This window comes from Clarias gariepinus, chromosome 5 (genome assembly GCF_024256425.1).
Source record: "Clarias gariepinus isolate MV-2021 ecotype Netherlands chromosome 5, CGAR_prim_01v2, whole genome shotgun sequence".
NCBI lineage: Eukaryota > Metazoa > Chordata > Actinopteri > Siluriformes > Clariidae > Clarias > Clarias gariepinus.
In genome coordinates, this window is record NC_071104.1 from 38,704,779 (window position 1) to 38,722,340 (window position 17,562).

At 42.8% G+C, this 17,562-nt stretch overlaps 1 protein-coding gene across 1 annotated transcript; it reads right to left on the reverse strand.

Annotated features, from left to right (window-relative positions):
* Positions 1-615: 615 nt before the first annotated feature.
* On the reverse strand, positions 616-17,361 carry LOC128524638 (cystathionine beta-synthase-like protein). Its single transcript, XM_053497307.1, has 15 exons — positions 17,287-17,361; positions 11,330-11,572; positions 11,142-11,248; positions 6,972-7,106; positions 6,193-6,272; positions 5,766-5,970; positions 5,586-5,677; positions 5,344-5,469; positions 5,130-5,214; positions 4,871-4,976; positions 4,325-4,402; positions 3,535-3,669; positions 3,173-3,281; positions 2,910-2,994; positions 616-1,972 (listed from the first exon to the last, which is right to left on the reverse strand). Exons 2-15 carry the CDS (start codon positions 11,563-11,565, stop codon positions 1,836-1,838), a joined length of 1,716 nt encoding a protein of 571 aa, XP_053353282.1. The 5' UTR covers positions 11,566-11,572; positions 17,287-17,361; the 3' UTR covers positions 616-1,835.
* Positions 17,362-17,562: the final 201 nt, after the last annotated feature.

Here is a 17,562-nt window from a genome sequence, read left to right on the forward strand (position 1 = left end):
CCCTGAAGCAGGGTCGTTTGCAGAAAACTGATTTTCAAGTTTTTCAGAGTAGCTTCTCTTAGCCACTCTCCTGTAGGCATCCTCTTTGGCCTGACAAAGCTGTCTGAGTTTTAGATCCCTGTTATATAATCTCTAAATAATTTCAACTTTGTAGCGTTTCTTTTGTGAAAGGAAACAATGCCACCCCAGGACCATGGTGCAAGATAATACAATACGAGACACCACAACACGGGACTCCATACAGTGCATGAGTGCGAATGTGTGAATATTGGGTTATGAGAGAAAATTCCAGTGTGCCCTAAAGGTGCATGTGACAATAATTGGACAATAAACATTTTAACGTTTACATCTAAACATCTAAAGGATCCATTTGTGAAAGTTGTTTAGTAACTCTAATGGCTTACAGGATCTGCTGCTGTCTTGGTACAGAGGTGGGTTTAATGCTACAGCTGATCGGCGTGTATATAATTAATGGCCCTTTATTAGTCAGCTGCATTATTTTATGTTTTATAATGTCATTTGGTTGTAAGGAGCAAGCCTCATGTCACAACTTCCTCTTGTAATACACAGCAAGAATCATGATACACATCTGTCCTTAAGGAAAAGGATCTTTATTTCAGTTATAAGCAAATTCAATTCAGCAAACACAGAATAAACATTTGTCCAGGAAAATAAACAAATCAAATGAAGTAACCAAGTCTAAAAAACAAACTAACAACAACAAAAAAAACTCTATTATTCACAACAATGAGCTGATGACCTCATGCCTCACACCATCCATTTAGGAACCTTTGTAGTCCAAATTGGTGGAGGCCAACGATTACCACTGTGTTTATTCCTGCTTTTATGACATTCACAAGCTCATACACACACAACAGGCAATTTGGGAATCTGCATGTCCCGGTTTGTAAACCGGAGTACCCAGAGGAAACCCTCCAAGGAAGAATACCCAAACCCCATGAACACAGACTCAGAGGCAGGAATTGAACCCAGATCCTGGAGGTGCAAAGTGACAGTACTAATCGCTACACCAGAATTTACACCAGAAACAGTAAAACTACAGAGTATCAAGGCTAAAGCATCAATAATCATTCACAGTTTTCCAACAACATTACAGTTTTATACTATTCTTATTCTTTGCATATTCTGCACTGACCCTATGTGACCACAAGGTGGCAGAATCATATAGAATGCCAAACCAGATAGACTGCAACATTTATTTAAATGTTATAATAAAGCATGGCTCTATATTAATTCAAGTATAATTAAACTGATAATAAGTGAATTTATAATAAACAGCAGTTAAATCTTTATTGCATTGTAAAATTAAGCGAGTTTAAGGTGCACCAATGAGGTCAGACCGTCGCCATGACGACGATACACTCAGTATTTGGCCGGTAATATTTCTTCACGCTGGATTTAGATTTCTAATACCTGTGTGAAAGTAAAAACCAGAACCAGTGTGTAACATTGACCACCTCGTTCACCTGCAGTGAAAACTGCGGGATAAGAAGAGGCGAAGTTGAGCTCCACCTTTTCAGGTGTGGTTGGGATTCATATCCGGGAGAGAAAAACATAAAGAGAGGATCGATGTGAATCTTGGAGAGTGCCACTGCATCGCAGCACTCCAGTTGTGTACGGAGTCTTTAAACCTGTGTGATTGTTACTGCAGCTAGAAACACCTCGTCATTACAGACCGCAGCTTTAAACTTGTGCAGCTGCTGCGTTAGAAACGAGAAGGAATTCATTATAATGTGTAACGTCAAAATGCTTACTGCTTCATATGTCAAACTGAGTGTGTGTATGTGTGTGAGTGTGTGTGTATCAGAGACCAGCTACTGGTCATCAGGGAGCGAGGACTCGGACAGTGTGCGCTCTCTACTCTCACGAGTGGTGACAAAGTTCAGCAGGTCGATAGCCGTGATGATCCCAAACACCATCATCTTCAGAGCAGACGAGCCGTCTGTCAGGTCTACAGAGAGAGAGAGAGAGAGAGAGAGAAAGAGAGAGAGAGGGGTGAACGCTTTGAATTTCAATTGTTACAGTTTACTTTACACAGTGGAACCTTGGATTGCGAGCATAATTTGTTCCAGAAGCATCCTTGTATATCAAAGCGAATTTCTCCCATAAGAAATAATGGAAACTCTGACGATTCGTTTCATGACCTAAAAATATTTATATAAAAATAATTAAGTACAAATAAAACTAACCTGCACTTTACCTTAGAAAAGAATTGCGACTGGTGTTAGACAAGAGAAGAAGCAGGAGGGAGGGGGTCTACTGTGTGGGACGACTCTCACACACGCATGCACGCACACAAATAAAATCACTCCTCCCTGATAGAGTCTCTGGTTACTGGAATTTTCTTTGTTTTGTGTGACTTTAACAATGAATCTCTTTAATGTCACTTGCTTTTGCCTCGCTTTGACGATTAGCCAGAATGCGATTTGTGTTGTCGTGGAACAGATTGATCTCTCGCACTGCTACAGACTTTTTATCTTTGTTTTTCTCGTGGAGGACGTTGTTGCAGTACAGTTACTAAAGAACAGTCACTACACTTGGACACAAAATAAATAAAACACGCTTTACACTACACACACACACACACATGTGGTCACAGTGTTATAGTAAACAGTACATGCGCACACGGATGTTGATTATAGAATGATGTAGGCGCACCACTGGCTCGGTTGTGATCACGTGACACACGGCAGACTCAAGACCTCACTCGTATATCAAGTTAAAATTTATTAAAACATTTTGTTCATCTTGCAAAACACTAATATATATATATATATATATATATATATATATATATATACACACACACACACAAAACACTCTGATAAAGGCAGGAGTGCATGGGGTGCCAATACTTAAACCATGGTGAAAACAGATGGAGCTCTTACACTGGATCTGATCGTGCACCACCAGGGCGAAGTGGTCCGTCTCCAGGATCCGTGAGAGTTTCCCCAGGTTATCTGTGAGACGAACCTACACACACACACACACACACACACAAACACAGACACACACATATATATAACACACATTTTTACACATCAGGATCAGGGAAGCAGACTATATCGGCAGTTGAGTGTGTATGTATGCAAGTATGTGTATGTTTTTATAGCTGCTGTGTGTGTGTGTGTGTGTGTGCAGGTCGTTTTACCTGTTTGAATTGCTTATAAAGGACTTTGATGACGGGGTCAGATGGACTGACCTTCCCAGCGAGTACCGAGGACAGCATGTTACCCAGAGTGACCATCCCAACGATCGTTCTACACACACACATACACAACTTATTTATTTATTCATACCGTGTGTAAGATTGAAGTGTTTTAAGAAAGGACAAAGACATGCGTGAGGTTTAAAACGATGCCGCCGCCACCGTGCTTTACTGTTGATTTAAGACGTAACGTCACAAACTATCCCTATTAACTTTGTTCTGTTTGCAACCCTGAGCCGTGTGTAAATGGTGGTACTGAACGTGTCCGTGTGGTTGTATACGTGTATGGTACATTGCATACGTACCCGGCCTCGTCGACCACCGGGGCCTGGTCAAACGCCTTCTCCTTCAGGATCTTAATGGTGTTTTTAATGCTCACGGATGGCAGAACCGTCAGAGGAGCAGAGAGTCGCAGTTCCTGTAGAGTTAGATTCCACCACCTGCACCGACGGGGCGAGAAGAGACATCAGACATCAAAAAGCACACACACACACACACACACACAACGTACTGGAAGAAGGGCGACTGTCCTTACGTTCCTAAATAAAAATAAAACTGAAAATGAAAGAGTGAAGGTCAGAGTAAAAGAAAAGATTAAAAAAAGATTCATGGTTGCCAGGTTCTATTTTAATAACTGTTAAGTGTGTACACCTTCTCATTCCCAGAGTCCAGACTCAGGCTCCAGACAACTCCCCCCCTCCCCCCCGCAGGATAAGTGCTATAAAACATGAGTGAGTGTTTAACTATACAGCACAAAATCTTCAAACGAGCTCAATGTGATTGTGTGCTGTATAGTGATTTTTCTGATTTGTGTTTAGAGCAAAATCGTTAAACTGAAATCTGGCAACCCACATGGCCCTGCTTTGGTCCGCATGGAGACAGCTGTAATCGCCTGGAATCAGTTCATCTGTAACTTCGAGCGTCTGAGACAGGGCACAGTACAGACACGTGGGTGCGTGAAACTACAGTACCCAGAGTAATTTAAATTATGAGTCATATGTAATATTTCAATTGTGCAGTAAGAAGGTTGGATAAGTTGTTATATTTTAATCTATCCTGCTAACCTCTAAGTGTGTGTGTGTGTTCGAAGCTCACCATGGTTTGTTAATCATCAGGTCCTCCTCTCTCAGAAAGCCTTTCTCAAACATCCACTTGTCGCTGAGGAATTTGGTCCTGCAGGAGGGGGGGGGGGGGGGGGGGTGTAGGGGGGTCAGTAGGGATCAGTGATCAGTAGAACAAAAGACACTGCATGTTGTGCGGTTTTAGTAAAATAATCAGTGATGGAGTGGTGTCATGAAACTGAGCTTGAGTTGATTAATTTCCTACAACAACATGCACCCTTTATTTCTCTCCCTCTAAAAGATAACGAGACTGCCGTTCTAATAGTTTAATCAAAACTTTCTGACCAAAAAGTCTGCCTTTTTATTACTTTTTATTATATTAATTTAATATTTTATCGGAGGCCAAAAGTTTTGAGAATGACGAGAAGTTCTCTGTGGGTTTAAGGTCTGGGGAGTTTCGATGTATTGATGTTTTCTTCCCCAAACGACTTAGTTAAAAGTTAACGAGGCTGCCGTTCTACTAGTTTAATCAACACTTTTGACCAATCAGAATCCAGAATTCAGGTCAGCTGATGCTCACATGTAGTTCCGCAGCGAGTCGGGCAGGATGACCACGCAGCGCTGATCTTCCTTCAGCTCCTTCGCCATTTTCATTGCTGCAGCCATGGCTGATCCAGAACTACCACCTGCACACACACACACACACACACACACACAAAACTGATGAGCCTAAACCCTGAGTAGACCATGTCCAAGTGTCAGTATGTTCAAAATAATCAATAATTGTAAGAAAGATCTCCGACTGTCGCAGGCTGCGTGAGAGCGATCAGGGGACGTACCACACAGGAGTCCTTCCTGCCGGATGAGCATACGAGACATGTCGAAGGACTCCTCGTCTACGGTCTTGCACCACTCGTCAATCACCTGACAATCAGTCATCACATGAGTGTGAAATTAACACGGTCATGAACATTTCCCATGAACACATGACTAATAATCACAATTACACAAGAACAGTTTCCATTAATGACGTAACACACGGCTGTTACTCACAGATCTGTCCAGGACGGTGGGGATGAAGTCGTATCCGATCCCCTCCACCTCGTACTGGGTTTTATCCGTCTTGTTGATCTCTTCCGGTTCCGCTAGGCTTGATCCTTCAGGGTCCACACCAATAATCTAACACACCCACACACACGCAATGAATGACTGAAAGAGCAATGTAAGCTGAGAGAAGAGAAGCTGTGAGAAGAGAAGCCGAGCGTGGGATCCAGCTGGACAGGTCTGAGCTCTACCTTGACGTTCGGGCATTTCTCCTTCAGCTTGCGTGCGATGCCGGTGATGGTCCCACCTGTTCCAGCTCCCGCCACCAGCATGTCTACTTTACCTGCAGACGCACAACACACGGGGACGTCATAACACACACACTTACACACACCTTTGTGACCGGACTCGGTTCTGTATGCGTGAGTTACCGTCGCACTGCTCCAGGATCTCCTCGGCCGTGTTGTCGTAGTGAGCAAGCGGGTTGCTGGGGTTACGGTACTGATCCAGGATGTGTGAGTTGGGGATCTCGTTTTTCAGCCTCCAGGCCACGCCCACGTGAGACTCCGGGGAGTCGAAGCGGGCGGCGGTCGGGGTCCGGACGATCTCGGCGCCGAGAGCACGCAACACGTCCACCTGAGTTAGAGACACACACTGCTAGTGTCTACAACCTTCTAGCTATGATATAGTTAGATAAGTCATATGATCATGAGCATAGAAATGAGTAAAATTCACACGCCCTGCCCCCACCTTTATAAAATGGTGTCACTGGTTTGCATACTGAAACCTAACTGGAGATCTCGGGTTCTTCAAAGCTCTAAAACACATTTTATTTTTAAGTTTATGAAACATAATCACCTTCTCCATGCTCATTTTCTCAGGCATGACGATGATGCAGCGATAACCTTTTACTGCTGCAGCCAGAGCCAGGCCGATACCTGAGAGTACACACACACACACACACACACACACACACACACACACACAGATAAGGACACATTTATCAATAAGATTTAGTTTCTATGAATAGAATCTACACTTACAGATCATATTAGTTAGACTGGAGACTAAGGTCAATGTCACTCGTGCTTTTTTGGGGTGCATTTACATTTGATGACGTGTAAAAGCTGTTTAATGTTCGGGGCCTCGCTCTGACGGGATCAGGGTGCGGTCTAAAGTTGTTTGGATTGGCACTGAGTAACAAGATTTTAATCGCACATGTTTCAACTTGTCTAATATCTTTTTGTTTCTGTTGTGGTGTGACAGGGAAGAGCTGTATGCTTTCCACATTCCAACGTAGAATAAAGCAAACCTGTCATTTTAGGCCCCGTCCTTATTAGTATTAAACACCATAAAGCTTATCTGTAGCGGTAGTCCCAGTGTCAGACCACAGAGCACGAACCTCCACCTACTGACGCATCTGTGCTAAATAATGATCTGATCAGCGGTGATACTTTACAATGTAGTATATGGGGTAGGTGGGTGCCAATACTTTGTGCAGAGCAACAGATGGATAACAGCTAATTATAATACAACTTAAAAAGGTGCTGGTCATGGAGTAGCTGCAAAAGACCAGCCGTATGTTAGAGTGTAAATGTGCGACACGTACACACACACACACACACACACACACACACCTGTGTTTCCTGATGTGGGCTCAATGATGGTGTCTCCGGGTTTGAGGATGCCGTCTCTCTCCGCGTCCTCCACCATACGAGCAGCGATGCGATCCTTCACACTGCCTCCAGCGTTAAAGAACTCACACTTAGCCACTGCAAAACAATGACAATAAGCCAGAAATGTCACTAACAGACCAACTGTAATACTTTTAATTTAAAAAAGGACTTGATGTAACAGTAATGTTTTTGGGGCATTTTTAATTAATAGGGGCCTCAACTATTATTACTGTATTTTTCAAAATGCAAATTTTAGCGGAAAAAAAGCGGGTCACAAGGATTGCGCGGTTGATGTGTCGCTCCTCTCCCGTAACACTTATGTTATTATTTTTTCGTGGGATCTGACTGATTCTTCCAAAAATTTAGATTTTGATCCACTGGGAAAACAGGACACTGCACGTCGAAGGGCTTGAGTTAGTATGTCATTATGTCAATTAATAACAACTCACATCTTCAAAAATGGCCGGCAAAAATCACTCGATAACTCGCTTCTAACAATTGGCATTGTCCCAGAGCAGCTTTACACAATCAAAAGAATTATTAAAGTTTGTATGGAATGTGAATGTGTATGAATCAGAACGATCAGATCGTCCTTGATGAACAAGCCTAGGACGACGGTGACAGTGGCAAGGAAAAACTCCCTGAGATGGCAATAGGAAGAAACCTTGAGAGGAACCAGACTCAACAGGGAACCCATCCTCATCTGGGTGAAACAGAAAGCAGGGATTGATCTGAAGTCCTGCTGTGTAAGACTGGAAGTTCAGTATACCAGGAGATGTGTTTAAGTTTAAATGGAGTCCAGTTCATTACTGGAGGATCAGGTAGACTGTAAACTATATATTAGAATAGGGTTTGTACAGTGGACACACACTGGAAAAATGCCTTTGGACCATCCTGGGAGAACATTATCCTCTATGCCACCATTAGAACTTCTGCGTTCCAAAGCTTCTGAAAGTGATACTGTACAGAAACTTGATCAATACCTCTTCTGACCAATCAGAATCAAGACTTCATTAGCGCCTAATAAAATGACACATTCTGATTATTTTCATAGGGCTCATCAGACTCTGAGTGAAAAGATATTAAACAAACTTTCCTGTTCGTTCGAGTTCACGCGCCATTGAATGTTTATAAACCTCTTTGTGGAACCTGTCTGACCTGTTTACCTGTCCCGACCAAAACCTCTCACAAACACTACAGCGAGTTATCCCAGACACTTTAAACCCAGCCATGAACTTAAGAACCACCCCAACCCCGTCTCACTCCTCAGGGGTAAGGCCAGGTTCGGACTCGGGGACAATGCGGTCACGTTTCACAGGTCTGTCCAGAAATCAGAGAAGTCATGATAGAGGGTCAGATTAATACACAAAGAGGTCCTCAGTCACAGTGAAAGGAGGCTTGTGAGAAGCCTAAAGCGCTGGGTTTAGTACCGTGTGCTTGAGTTACACCGCTGGGAAGCAATCAAAATAAAACTAATGTTTTGTGGACGTGAGTGTGAAAGGTCAATAATGTGAGAAGTCTGGACGTGTAATCTGCTGGTGCTGATCAGTCCACTCCTGTTCTGTTTAATCAACGACTTTATCAAGCACTAAATGGTGAATTGTTTTGGGTTATGGTCAAGATATCCACATCATTGCATGAGTTTTTAAGTTATAAGATGAATTAAAAGAAGAAGAATTATTACTTGATGTGTGCCCTCTGCACCTCGATACACTTATTATCAACAAAGAGAGCATATTTAAGCTTTTGTCCAGGTGTCCTGTGTCATGTACATGACACTTAACCAGTCATTAACACCGGAGTCGTAGAGACCCAGAAACAGACAGATGATTAGGAATAGATTTGCATTTTACAGTTGAACAAAAGGGTTCCAGCAGGCACGAGTTGTTTGTTTGTATAGTCGTCTGGATACGGGCTGTAGGAGGTGTTACCATATAATTAGTCAGGAAACACAATAAGGACGTTGTTGTACGGGAATTTCAACATCATATGACAAAACCTTACAGTGTCCGCTCAAATTCGAACGGAGTTTACTACGATTATTCCTGAAGCTGACAACAAATAAAGAGTCAGGCAAAAATCTAATGTTTACAACGAAACTAAGCAAAGCCGTGTGCCTGTATGGAAATGAGATGCCCTCTTTTGCGAAATTTGTGTTACAAAAATTGTGCCTGCTCTTTTACTTATTTATTTTTTGTGACCGCAGCCAATAAATGCTCTAATTGTTAGTGAACTGTAATGGACCGGTGTTAGGGGGACAGTTGATTACAGGTTACAGATTACATGTTTACTTTAACAAATTCAACAAATTAGACTTGTTTAATTTAATTACTTAAATTAGGCAGACACTTCAAGCTTGTTAAATGTAATTATTCTGGTACATAACACTCACACACTCATCTTCTATGCCGCTTTATCCTGTATTCAGGGTCGCGGGGACCTGGAGCCTATCCCAGGAGGCTTAGGGCACGAGGCAGGGTACACCCTGGACAAGGGGCCAATTCATCGCAGGGCACACACACGCATACAGACACACACTCATTCACACGCTACGGGTAATCTGGGAAACGCCAATTAGCCTAATCTGCATGTCTTTGTACTGTGGGAGGAAACCGGAGTACCTGGAGGAAACCCACCAAGCACATGATGAACATGCAATCTGCATGCACACAGAGATGGGAATCGAACCCAGACCCTGGAGGTGACAAGGCGACAGTGCTAACCATGCGGGCTGATGACATAGTTAGTTGGCAACAGAAGCATTGTTTATATTGTTTTAGCATTGAATTTTATCTGACTTAATGTGGTGGTGTGGTTGCGTCTGGCCTCTGGAATGGTACGTACGTGCACTTTGATAGATCTTTGCTCGTGCCATCAGGATTAAAACTTTTCATATTTGTTCATATTTTAAACAATGGTTGCAATTTTAGCAGGAAATCTGCTTGAGGTCTTGCTCTGGGGGACGGTGAGCAGTTAGTCGGCTCTATTTGTTGATGTCCAGAAGAAGGAAAAAAGCTGTTAGCTGTTTTAGCCGCTATTGCTAGCATAACGCTGCTATGAAATCCCTGCGTAGCAGAAAGTCGCATAAATTCCGATCTGCTCGATCACATTCAAATTACATGACTGCATGTAGAATATACATATATCTGATTTCAGATGTGTGCACCCAGACAGCCACAGAAATCAGTTCTGTCACATTAGGGTATTAAATCACTTCAGACGGCTGATTTGAACATAACCAAAAAGTGTGCACTTCTTTGGATGGTTTTATCTGCTTTCTCATTACCAGGAATTCCTGAGTGCCCAGGAAACTTTCACTTCACTACAAGTGGGAATGTGTCAGTGTGTGACTAGCCTTCCATTTAAGTCATGTCTAATAACGTAATAAAAATGAACATTTTAGAAACGGGTGGAACTTCAGGAACTGCTCAACCCCAGGTAGCTTTGTTAACATGAAGGACTTTACAGAAACCTTCAGGAAATGAGTAAAAGCTATGTCCTCGGGAAACATTTTAGGAACATTTTAAAAATATAAGTTGGGGGTTTATTTTTAAGAGAAAAAGTTCTTGCAGCTAAAATCTTTAGGAAAAAAAAACATGTTTCGATTGCTGGAAACTTTTTAGGAACCTGGCGAAAACTTTGACCTCAGGAAAGTTTAAAAAAAAAAGTTTTAAAACTCTAAAACCTTTTCCCAGAAAGAGCCCTATTAAATGACTGAACATTTTCAGGAACTGCAGAAGGATTCCACTAGTGAAACATTATCAAGAACTCTGAAATACTTTTTTATTGCAAGAACCATAACTTGTCTTTTTGCACTTTTAAGGAACCTGGAAATTCTACCTTTCAGAAATCCTCTACGAAAATAACTGAAGGGGCCTTTTAAAGAACTCAGGAAGGTTTTCATTGGTAAACCCTTTTTAAGAACTTATGGTGAGCCTGCAAAGTTCAGTGACTTTAGTTTCAAAGTGACCTTCATAGTGCTCATGTACAGCAAGAAGATTAATAACCCATGACTTTTTGAACTCCACTGGGTGTGTCACAGGAGGAAAGTGTTATGTAGAGTTTAACGGAAGTTAAAACGGAAACATTCTTGTAAATCTGCATGCTCACTCTTGCAGCAGTCATACTCACAGATCTCACACTTCACCCCGAACATTTTGGGAATCTTATTGATGCGGACGAGCGGCGTGTCTCCGATGTGTCTCAGGATGTTGGGGAGAATGCTGGGAGCTTTTGTCCTGCAAGGAGAACAAGTATATTATTGTCTATCCCAGAAACACTAGACTTGGGAAAACGCCCCGGTTCATACTGTTCCTCACCGTTCTGTGTGGACGTGAGGGGACGGCGTTTTCACATTCCCGAGCTGCCACGTGCACCTGCTGGGCAGATCCGGACGGATCCAGTTCCTCTCCATCACGCTCCCCTCTTCCTCCTTGTGCTCCTCCACGCCGTTCTGCACCTTGCTCTTTTCGTTCAGCTTGTTTTCGTACAACGTCTGCGATTCGCTGATGAGATGAGGGCAGAGTGACTCCGAGGCGGATGTGTCAGAAGGCATGGCTGGTCTAGCGGGTCGAGAAGAAAAATCAGACATCAAAGAAATCAGATCTGCGTTGCTGATAACTTTCAGACGTGTTGCATCAAGCAGGTCAGGTCAATGTGTTATGTATAAAGGACTATGAGGTGTATACATGAAATTAAAATTTTAAACAGGGCAAACAGACACTCACACACATGCACAGGGATGTTTTTCACATGCCTAGACTCAGATGCTGAAAACGGAGCCGGCTGGCTCTTACTTAATGTTATGCAACGTGTTTAATGTGTGTAAACAGATACACACCCCCGCGCGCACACACACACACACACACACACACACACACACACACACACACACGAAAGGCCATACACTTGCTGATATTTTTCAGATCTTAATTCAAAGACAGCTTTTTAATTTGAATAAACTTTAATATCCTTTTATGTTACATTTTTCTTCTATAATTAATTTTATTTATATTGCACTTTTAACAATAGATAAATTATAATCACAGCGCTGCTAAATTCTGCTCTCTGATTGGTCGGAAGGTGTTATATTAATAGTGTGGCGTGGGCGGGGCGGCGGCTGACGACCAGCATGCCTTGCGGGGATGTCGGTGTGTGTTCACCATGTTGGGGAAAGGTGTTTGGGTTGGTGGCTTCGGCCCTGTTTGTGTGAGGGGTGTGTGACGTGTGAAATGTGCTCCAGTTCATGCTAGTGCTGTATTGGATGTAGGCTCCTGAGTGAAGGTGCTGCTCATGCCATACCTGCTGTGTGCTGAATAAAGTACTCCCAGCCATTGCATTGGGTAGCAAATAAGCTCACTCGTCTCTCCAGCATTCTTCCCGGCGTAAAAACGCTACATTGGTGTCAGAAGTGGGATGGAGAATAACGGGTTCGAGCGCACAAAGGAGGACCTTCTGAAAATCCAAGCGGGCCGCCGAGTAGCGGAGCGACTACTCGCGCTGAAGAAGCGCTTTTCTGGCGGAGCTAGCGCGAGCACACCACGTCAACCAACGCGGAGCGGGAAGCAGAAAATCCTGGCGCTGGATCTCGGGGCGGAGGCTGGCACTGCGCAAGCGCCGGAGCAAGATACAGCTCCGTGCGCCGTTAGCCGGCAAAGCGACCTGCCGCTGCGCGAGGCCGAGCGCGCTGAGCCCATATCGGCGGCACATCGCGGCGGAAGAGCCGAGCGACCGCCCGCAGCTCAGTGGCGCTCGGTTCGTGAACCTAGCCGGGGACAGGGCTACCCGTCGCGGCTAGGCAACGTGCAGCTCTCCGACGTTTCGCGGCGAGGCGACGGCGCGGGTCACCGTAAGGAGGCGCTGTGCGAGGTCGAGCGCGCTGAGCCCATAATGGCGGCACATCACGGCAAAAGAGCCGAGCGACCGCCCGCAGCTCAGTGGCGCTTGGTAGGTGAACCTAGCCGGGGACAGGGCTACCCGTCGCGGCTAGGCCTCGACACCGCTTCCAAGATTCCGCGACGACGCCGAGGCCAGGGACCGCCGGACTACCACTGCAACGTTCTCAGGCCTGATGGACAGCCGGACTACCGCTTCAACGTTCTCAGGCCTGAGGAACAGCGTACACCAGCAGCCGCTAAACTAGCGCCGGGTGGACGGTTGGGGAGCCCCGCGGGGCTTTACATCGACTGTGTGCCGGACGGCGTCTTACTGCGGGCGCTCGTGGACACCGGCTCCACTGTTTCCCACGGGTTGTGGAACTGTGAACCGCTCATCGCCAGGCAGAAGGGGCGAATGGGCGTGGACACTCACAGCCAGCTCGGCTCTCCGATGTCATCTACCGGGTGCGGTTGGCAGGGCGGGCACGAGTTTTGCCCCACCGGGACCGCCTTGCGCCTCCACAGCCGCACGCCAGGTAACCATCGAACTCTGGAGGCCGGACCGCCTCAGGACTACATTCGCGTTCACCCCTCACCTGCCAAAGGACGCCGGCGTTCCCACCGCCAGCGCCGACCGCCTCCACGCCTCCGAAACGGAGTTCTTCATGGTGACCAGGGACGGTCACAGCTCGGGTGGGGGCAGTGTGGCGTGGGCGGGGCGGCGGCTGACGACCAGCATGCCTTGCGGGGATGTCGGTGTGTGTTCACCATGTTGGGGAAAGGTGTTTGGGTTGGTGGCTTCGGCCCTGTTTGTGTGAGGGGTGTGTGACGTGTGAAATGTGCTCCAGTTCAAGCTAGTGGTGAATTGGATGTAGGCTCCTGAGTGAAGGTGCTGCTCATGCCTTACATGCTGTGTGCTAAATAAAGTACTCCCAGCCATTGCATTGGGCAGCAAATAAGCTCACTCGTCTCTCCAGCATTCTTCCCGGCGTAAAAACGCTACAATATGCTCATTACATAATCAGTTCATATAGTCATATTTATAACGGAGGAGAAACAGATCATCATTAGAGTTTCTGTAAGGATTTAGTTTGTTGTTTCCTTAAAGAGTCTCCAGTGTCAGCGCTTTATAATGCTTAGAGGAAAAAAGGTTTCGACCTTATTCAGAGACAGATATTAGTTCACACTTTGCACCATGCTGTAAGCTCCAGTTCATTATTAACATGTTTTTAAAATATACAGCAAAGCTTAAGCTAAGGGTTAAACACCAGGATTATCTTGATTTATTTAAAGTGATTTTCCGCCCCGACTGTGCTGAAGCCAGGCAGCTCCTGTGTGGCTGATGCAAGACACAAATTGGGGAAGTAACACCAAAACTGAAGTGTCTGGTCTTTCCCGGAAGCGAACCGGTTTCATAAGCAGTGCGAGTACGCAGCTATTAATAACACAGAGGGCAAAGGCAGGGCAGCAAACTGGAAATAAATACAGAGCAAGGGGACATGAGCAAGAAGCAAGGCAATTATAAATAAGAATTATAAACTAAGCAATGTTTTATTAACATATATTTTAGAAACTGGGGGAAAAAATCGATTCAGATACAAATTTGAATATGGATTCACACATCACCACACTAAATTTAATATAGAAATGAAATTTAATGTTTATACTGTATATGTTGAAGTGTTATTATGCTACAGTTCCACTGTAATTCTACAGGTGGTGCACACTGAATATTCACACAGCACAGCGGTAGGAGCTAATTATTTGCTAAATTTAGGTAGAATTGTACCAAACATCTGGAAAAAATAAAAGCTGTAAAAAAAAGAACTTAAAACGATCGGGATTGTTATAAAATCAATACAAATCAAAACAACACCTGGGTAGCATGATAATATCGTGTCCCTGGAGATTTTCATCACACACACACACACTTACACACGTATATAAAATCAGGAATTAGAAGCTGTGTCAAAACTTTTAGATACTGATTCTCAATAATTAATTCATTTCTAACTAAACTTTGGTTATAAACACTTTGAACATTAATATGACTTTTCTTAAATTATAAATTCAATTCAAATTTCCATTTTATTTCATATGGAAAATACTAAACACTGTTGAAAATGGATTTTGTCCTGGCAGTTAGTTAATTAAAATCACTTTTATTCATTAAACAATCTAAGCTTTTTACATAATCAAATTGTAAAGTTAAACAACAGTTAGCCTGTTCTTTATGGTTAAATATATTTAAAAAAAAATAATTTCCAACTACATCTTGATTTGAAATAATTTAAATATTAAAATTATTAATTATAAGAAAATAGTTTATCATATTATAGTATATGTATACTATTAATAGTATATATATATATATATATATATATATATATATACTATTAATAGTATATATATATATATATATATATATACACACACACACACACACTTTTTCCCTTTTTTTTAATAGTCTAATATTTTAGTATATATTTTAGTTTTTTGTTATTAAATGCTATAAAATCTTTGCATTGTACATTTTATTGTATTTCCTATACCTAAAACATGGTTAAAATTTAATTCTATCTTGACAAACTCAGCACACCAAAACAGCAGAACCTCAGCCCAGTAATAAACAGGTCGACTTAGTGTCACATGATGTAATGCATGTATTTGGAATATTATATTTTTTAAATACTTTATCAGTAAATTCTGTGCTAAAACTTTAAAAAAAAGGCAGATACAAACTTATTTAGCTGATTCAGCATTAATTTGAATAACTGTACATTGGTGTTAGATCACACCTGCCTGCATCTTGTGGACTCATCAGGATGCCAGCATTCATTGTGATGACAGACATCACCATTAAAGATGTCTCCTGTTTGACCTTTTGCCCCTTCGCCAGGTGTGAAACGACCATCAAAGCAAATCAGCAGACACCAGACTCTAGACAGTCATAATGCCCCTCCCCACTGTGACTGATGTTATAATTACATTTAATTGTTTTATATTTTATATATTTTGTCTTATTTAAAATCTTCCATTTATTGTCTTCATTGAGAAGTAGCACTCAGAATGCCGTTGTATTCTCTACAATAAAGGCTTTCCTCTTCTTTCTTCTTCCTCTTAAAAGATCACATGTGTCAGTGTAGAATCATCCGACCTGAACAGGCAGGAGAAATGACAACAGCTCTTCCTTCCCTTTTCTGAGCAGCTTATTTTGCTTTGTGCTTCAAAGCAAACGATCAAACTAACAGCTGAACAGACCAGTTTAGAAGGAAAAAAAGCCACATAAAGCTAGAAGATTTTAAGTATAATCCCAGATAATGCAAATTGTGCAATTTGGAGGGTTCCTTCATATTAAAGGTCACCCTAATGCCCTAAAACAACCTGCCTGGTTAAACACACACACACACACACACACACACACACACACACACACACAGTACAGCTCCTACACTTTACACAATGCACATTATTTCTCATTAAAGACCAAATTATGTTTAAAGACCAAGTATTATCTCATTATGTTAATTAGTATAAACGTCTATATTGTTGCTCTTTCGGCTGATCCTGTTGGGGTCGCCACAGCGGATCATCTGATCTGCACACAACTTGGCACTCTTCTGATTCAGGATTCTGATGCAACCCTCCCATTTTATTAAGGTTTGGGGCGGCACTGCATCCAGCGCCTGGGGTTTAATGCCCTTGTATAAACGTCTATAATATGATAAAATTGTAATACTAAAAGCAACATTTATCATATTGTAACAAAATTTTGTTTTTGACATTAAATTACCCTGCAGGTTACATCTTTTTGATATATTTTTTTAAAGATACACTAGTACTAGTTATTATTTCATATTACATCATTTCCACTTATACATTGACAAAGATAGGGATATGAACAATTACATCTCTTTCATGTGTAGTTATTAAATACGATGGTCTATTCAAGAGCATTTACAGATAGTAAAAAGAGGGCGTTTGAATTCAGATCATCCTTATATTCATTTAAGGTAATTATTTTAAAATGAGAAATGACACCCGGATCAAGATTAACTCTGAATAAACCTCAGGCAGAGGATGATGCAATCGACCTGTATGTGACTGTCTGCGTTTATTTTATTTCATTAACTAAAAATAACAATTAGAAACGGAATAAAATAAAATACAAGATAAATATCGTGAATGATAATCTTCATTTATCTGACCATCTCTGGAACACATTTATTCCCAGTAGGATTTAATGCAGTGTTACAGTATTAGACTCACACGCGCAGTGATGCTGGGGCCCGTTGCCATGGTTTCATATGATAAAATAATAATAATAAATAATGTAGAACAACATCAAAGCATTTAGAAGATCAAAAGATCAGACCGGAGAGAACACATGTGCATCTTACCTCAGTGCTGGTTAAACCGAGTGTTTTCAGCGCTCATCCACCTACACACGCGCGCACACACACACACACACGCGCACACACACACACACGCACTCATATACACAGACGCGCACACGCATTCCTGGAGTAGCAACCGAAATGTTTAGAGAGCGAAATCTATTGGCCAGTCGTCAGGAGGCGTGGTCCTGTCCGCGAGCGATGATTGGCTGCAGCGGAGGCGCAGCTCCGTCCACTCAGCCAATCTAAATTTACTACGTCAACAAGTTCCCGCCCCTC

Bases quoted from the DNA above. Each gene is read 5' to 3' on its own strand.
- LOC128524638 (XM_053497307.1), bottom strand. From the start codon at position 11,565: ATGCCTTCTGACACATCCGCCTCGGAGTCACTCTGCCCTCATCTCATC. The intron at 11,249-11,329 runs GTGAGGAACAGT...TTCTCCTTGCAG, and splicing joins CCTCACGTCCACACAGAACG to GACAAAAGCTCCCAGCATTC. The intron at 1,973-2,909 runs GTAAGAGCTCCA...CTCTCTCTGTAG, and splicing joins GGTGCACGATCAGATCCAGT to ACCTGACAGACGGCTCGTCT.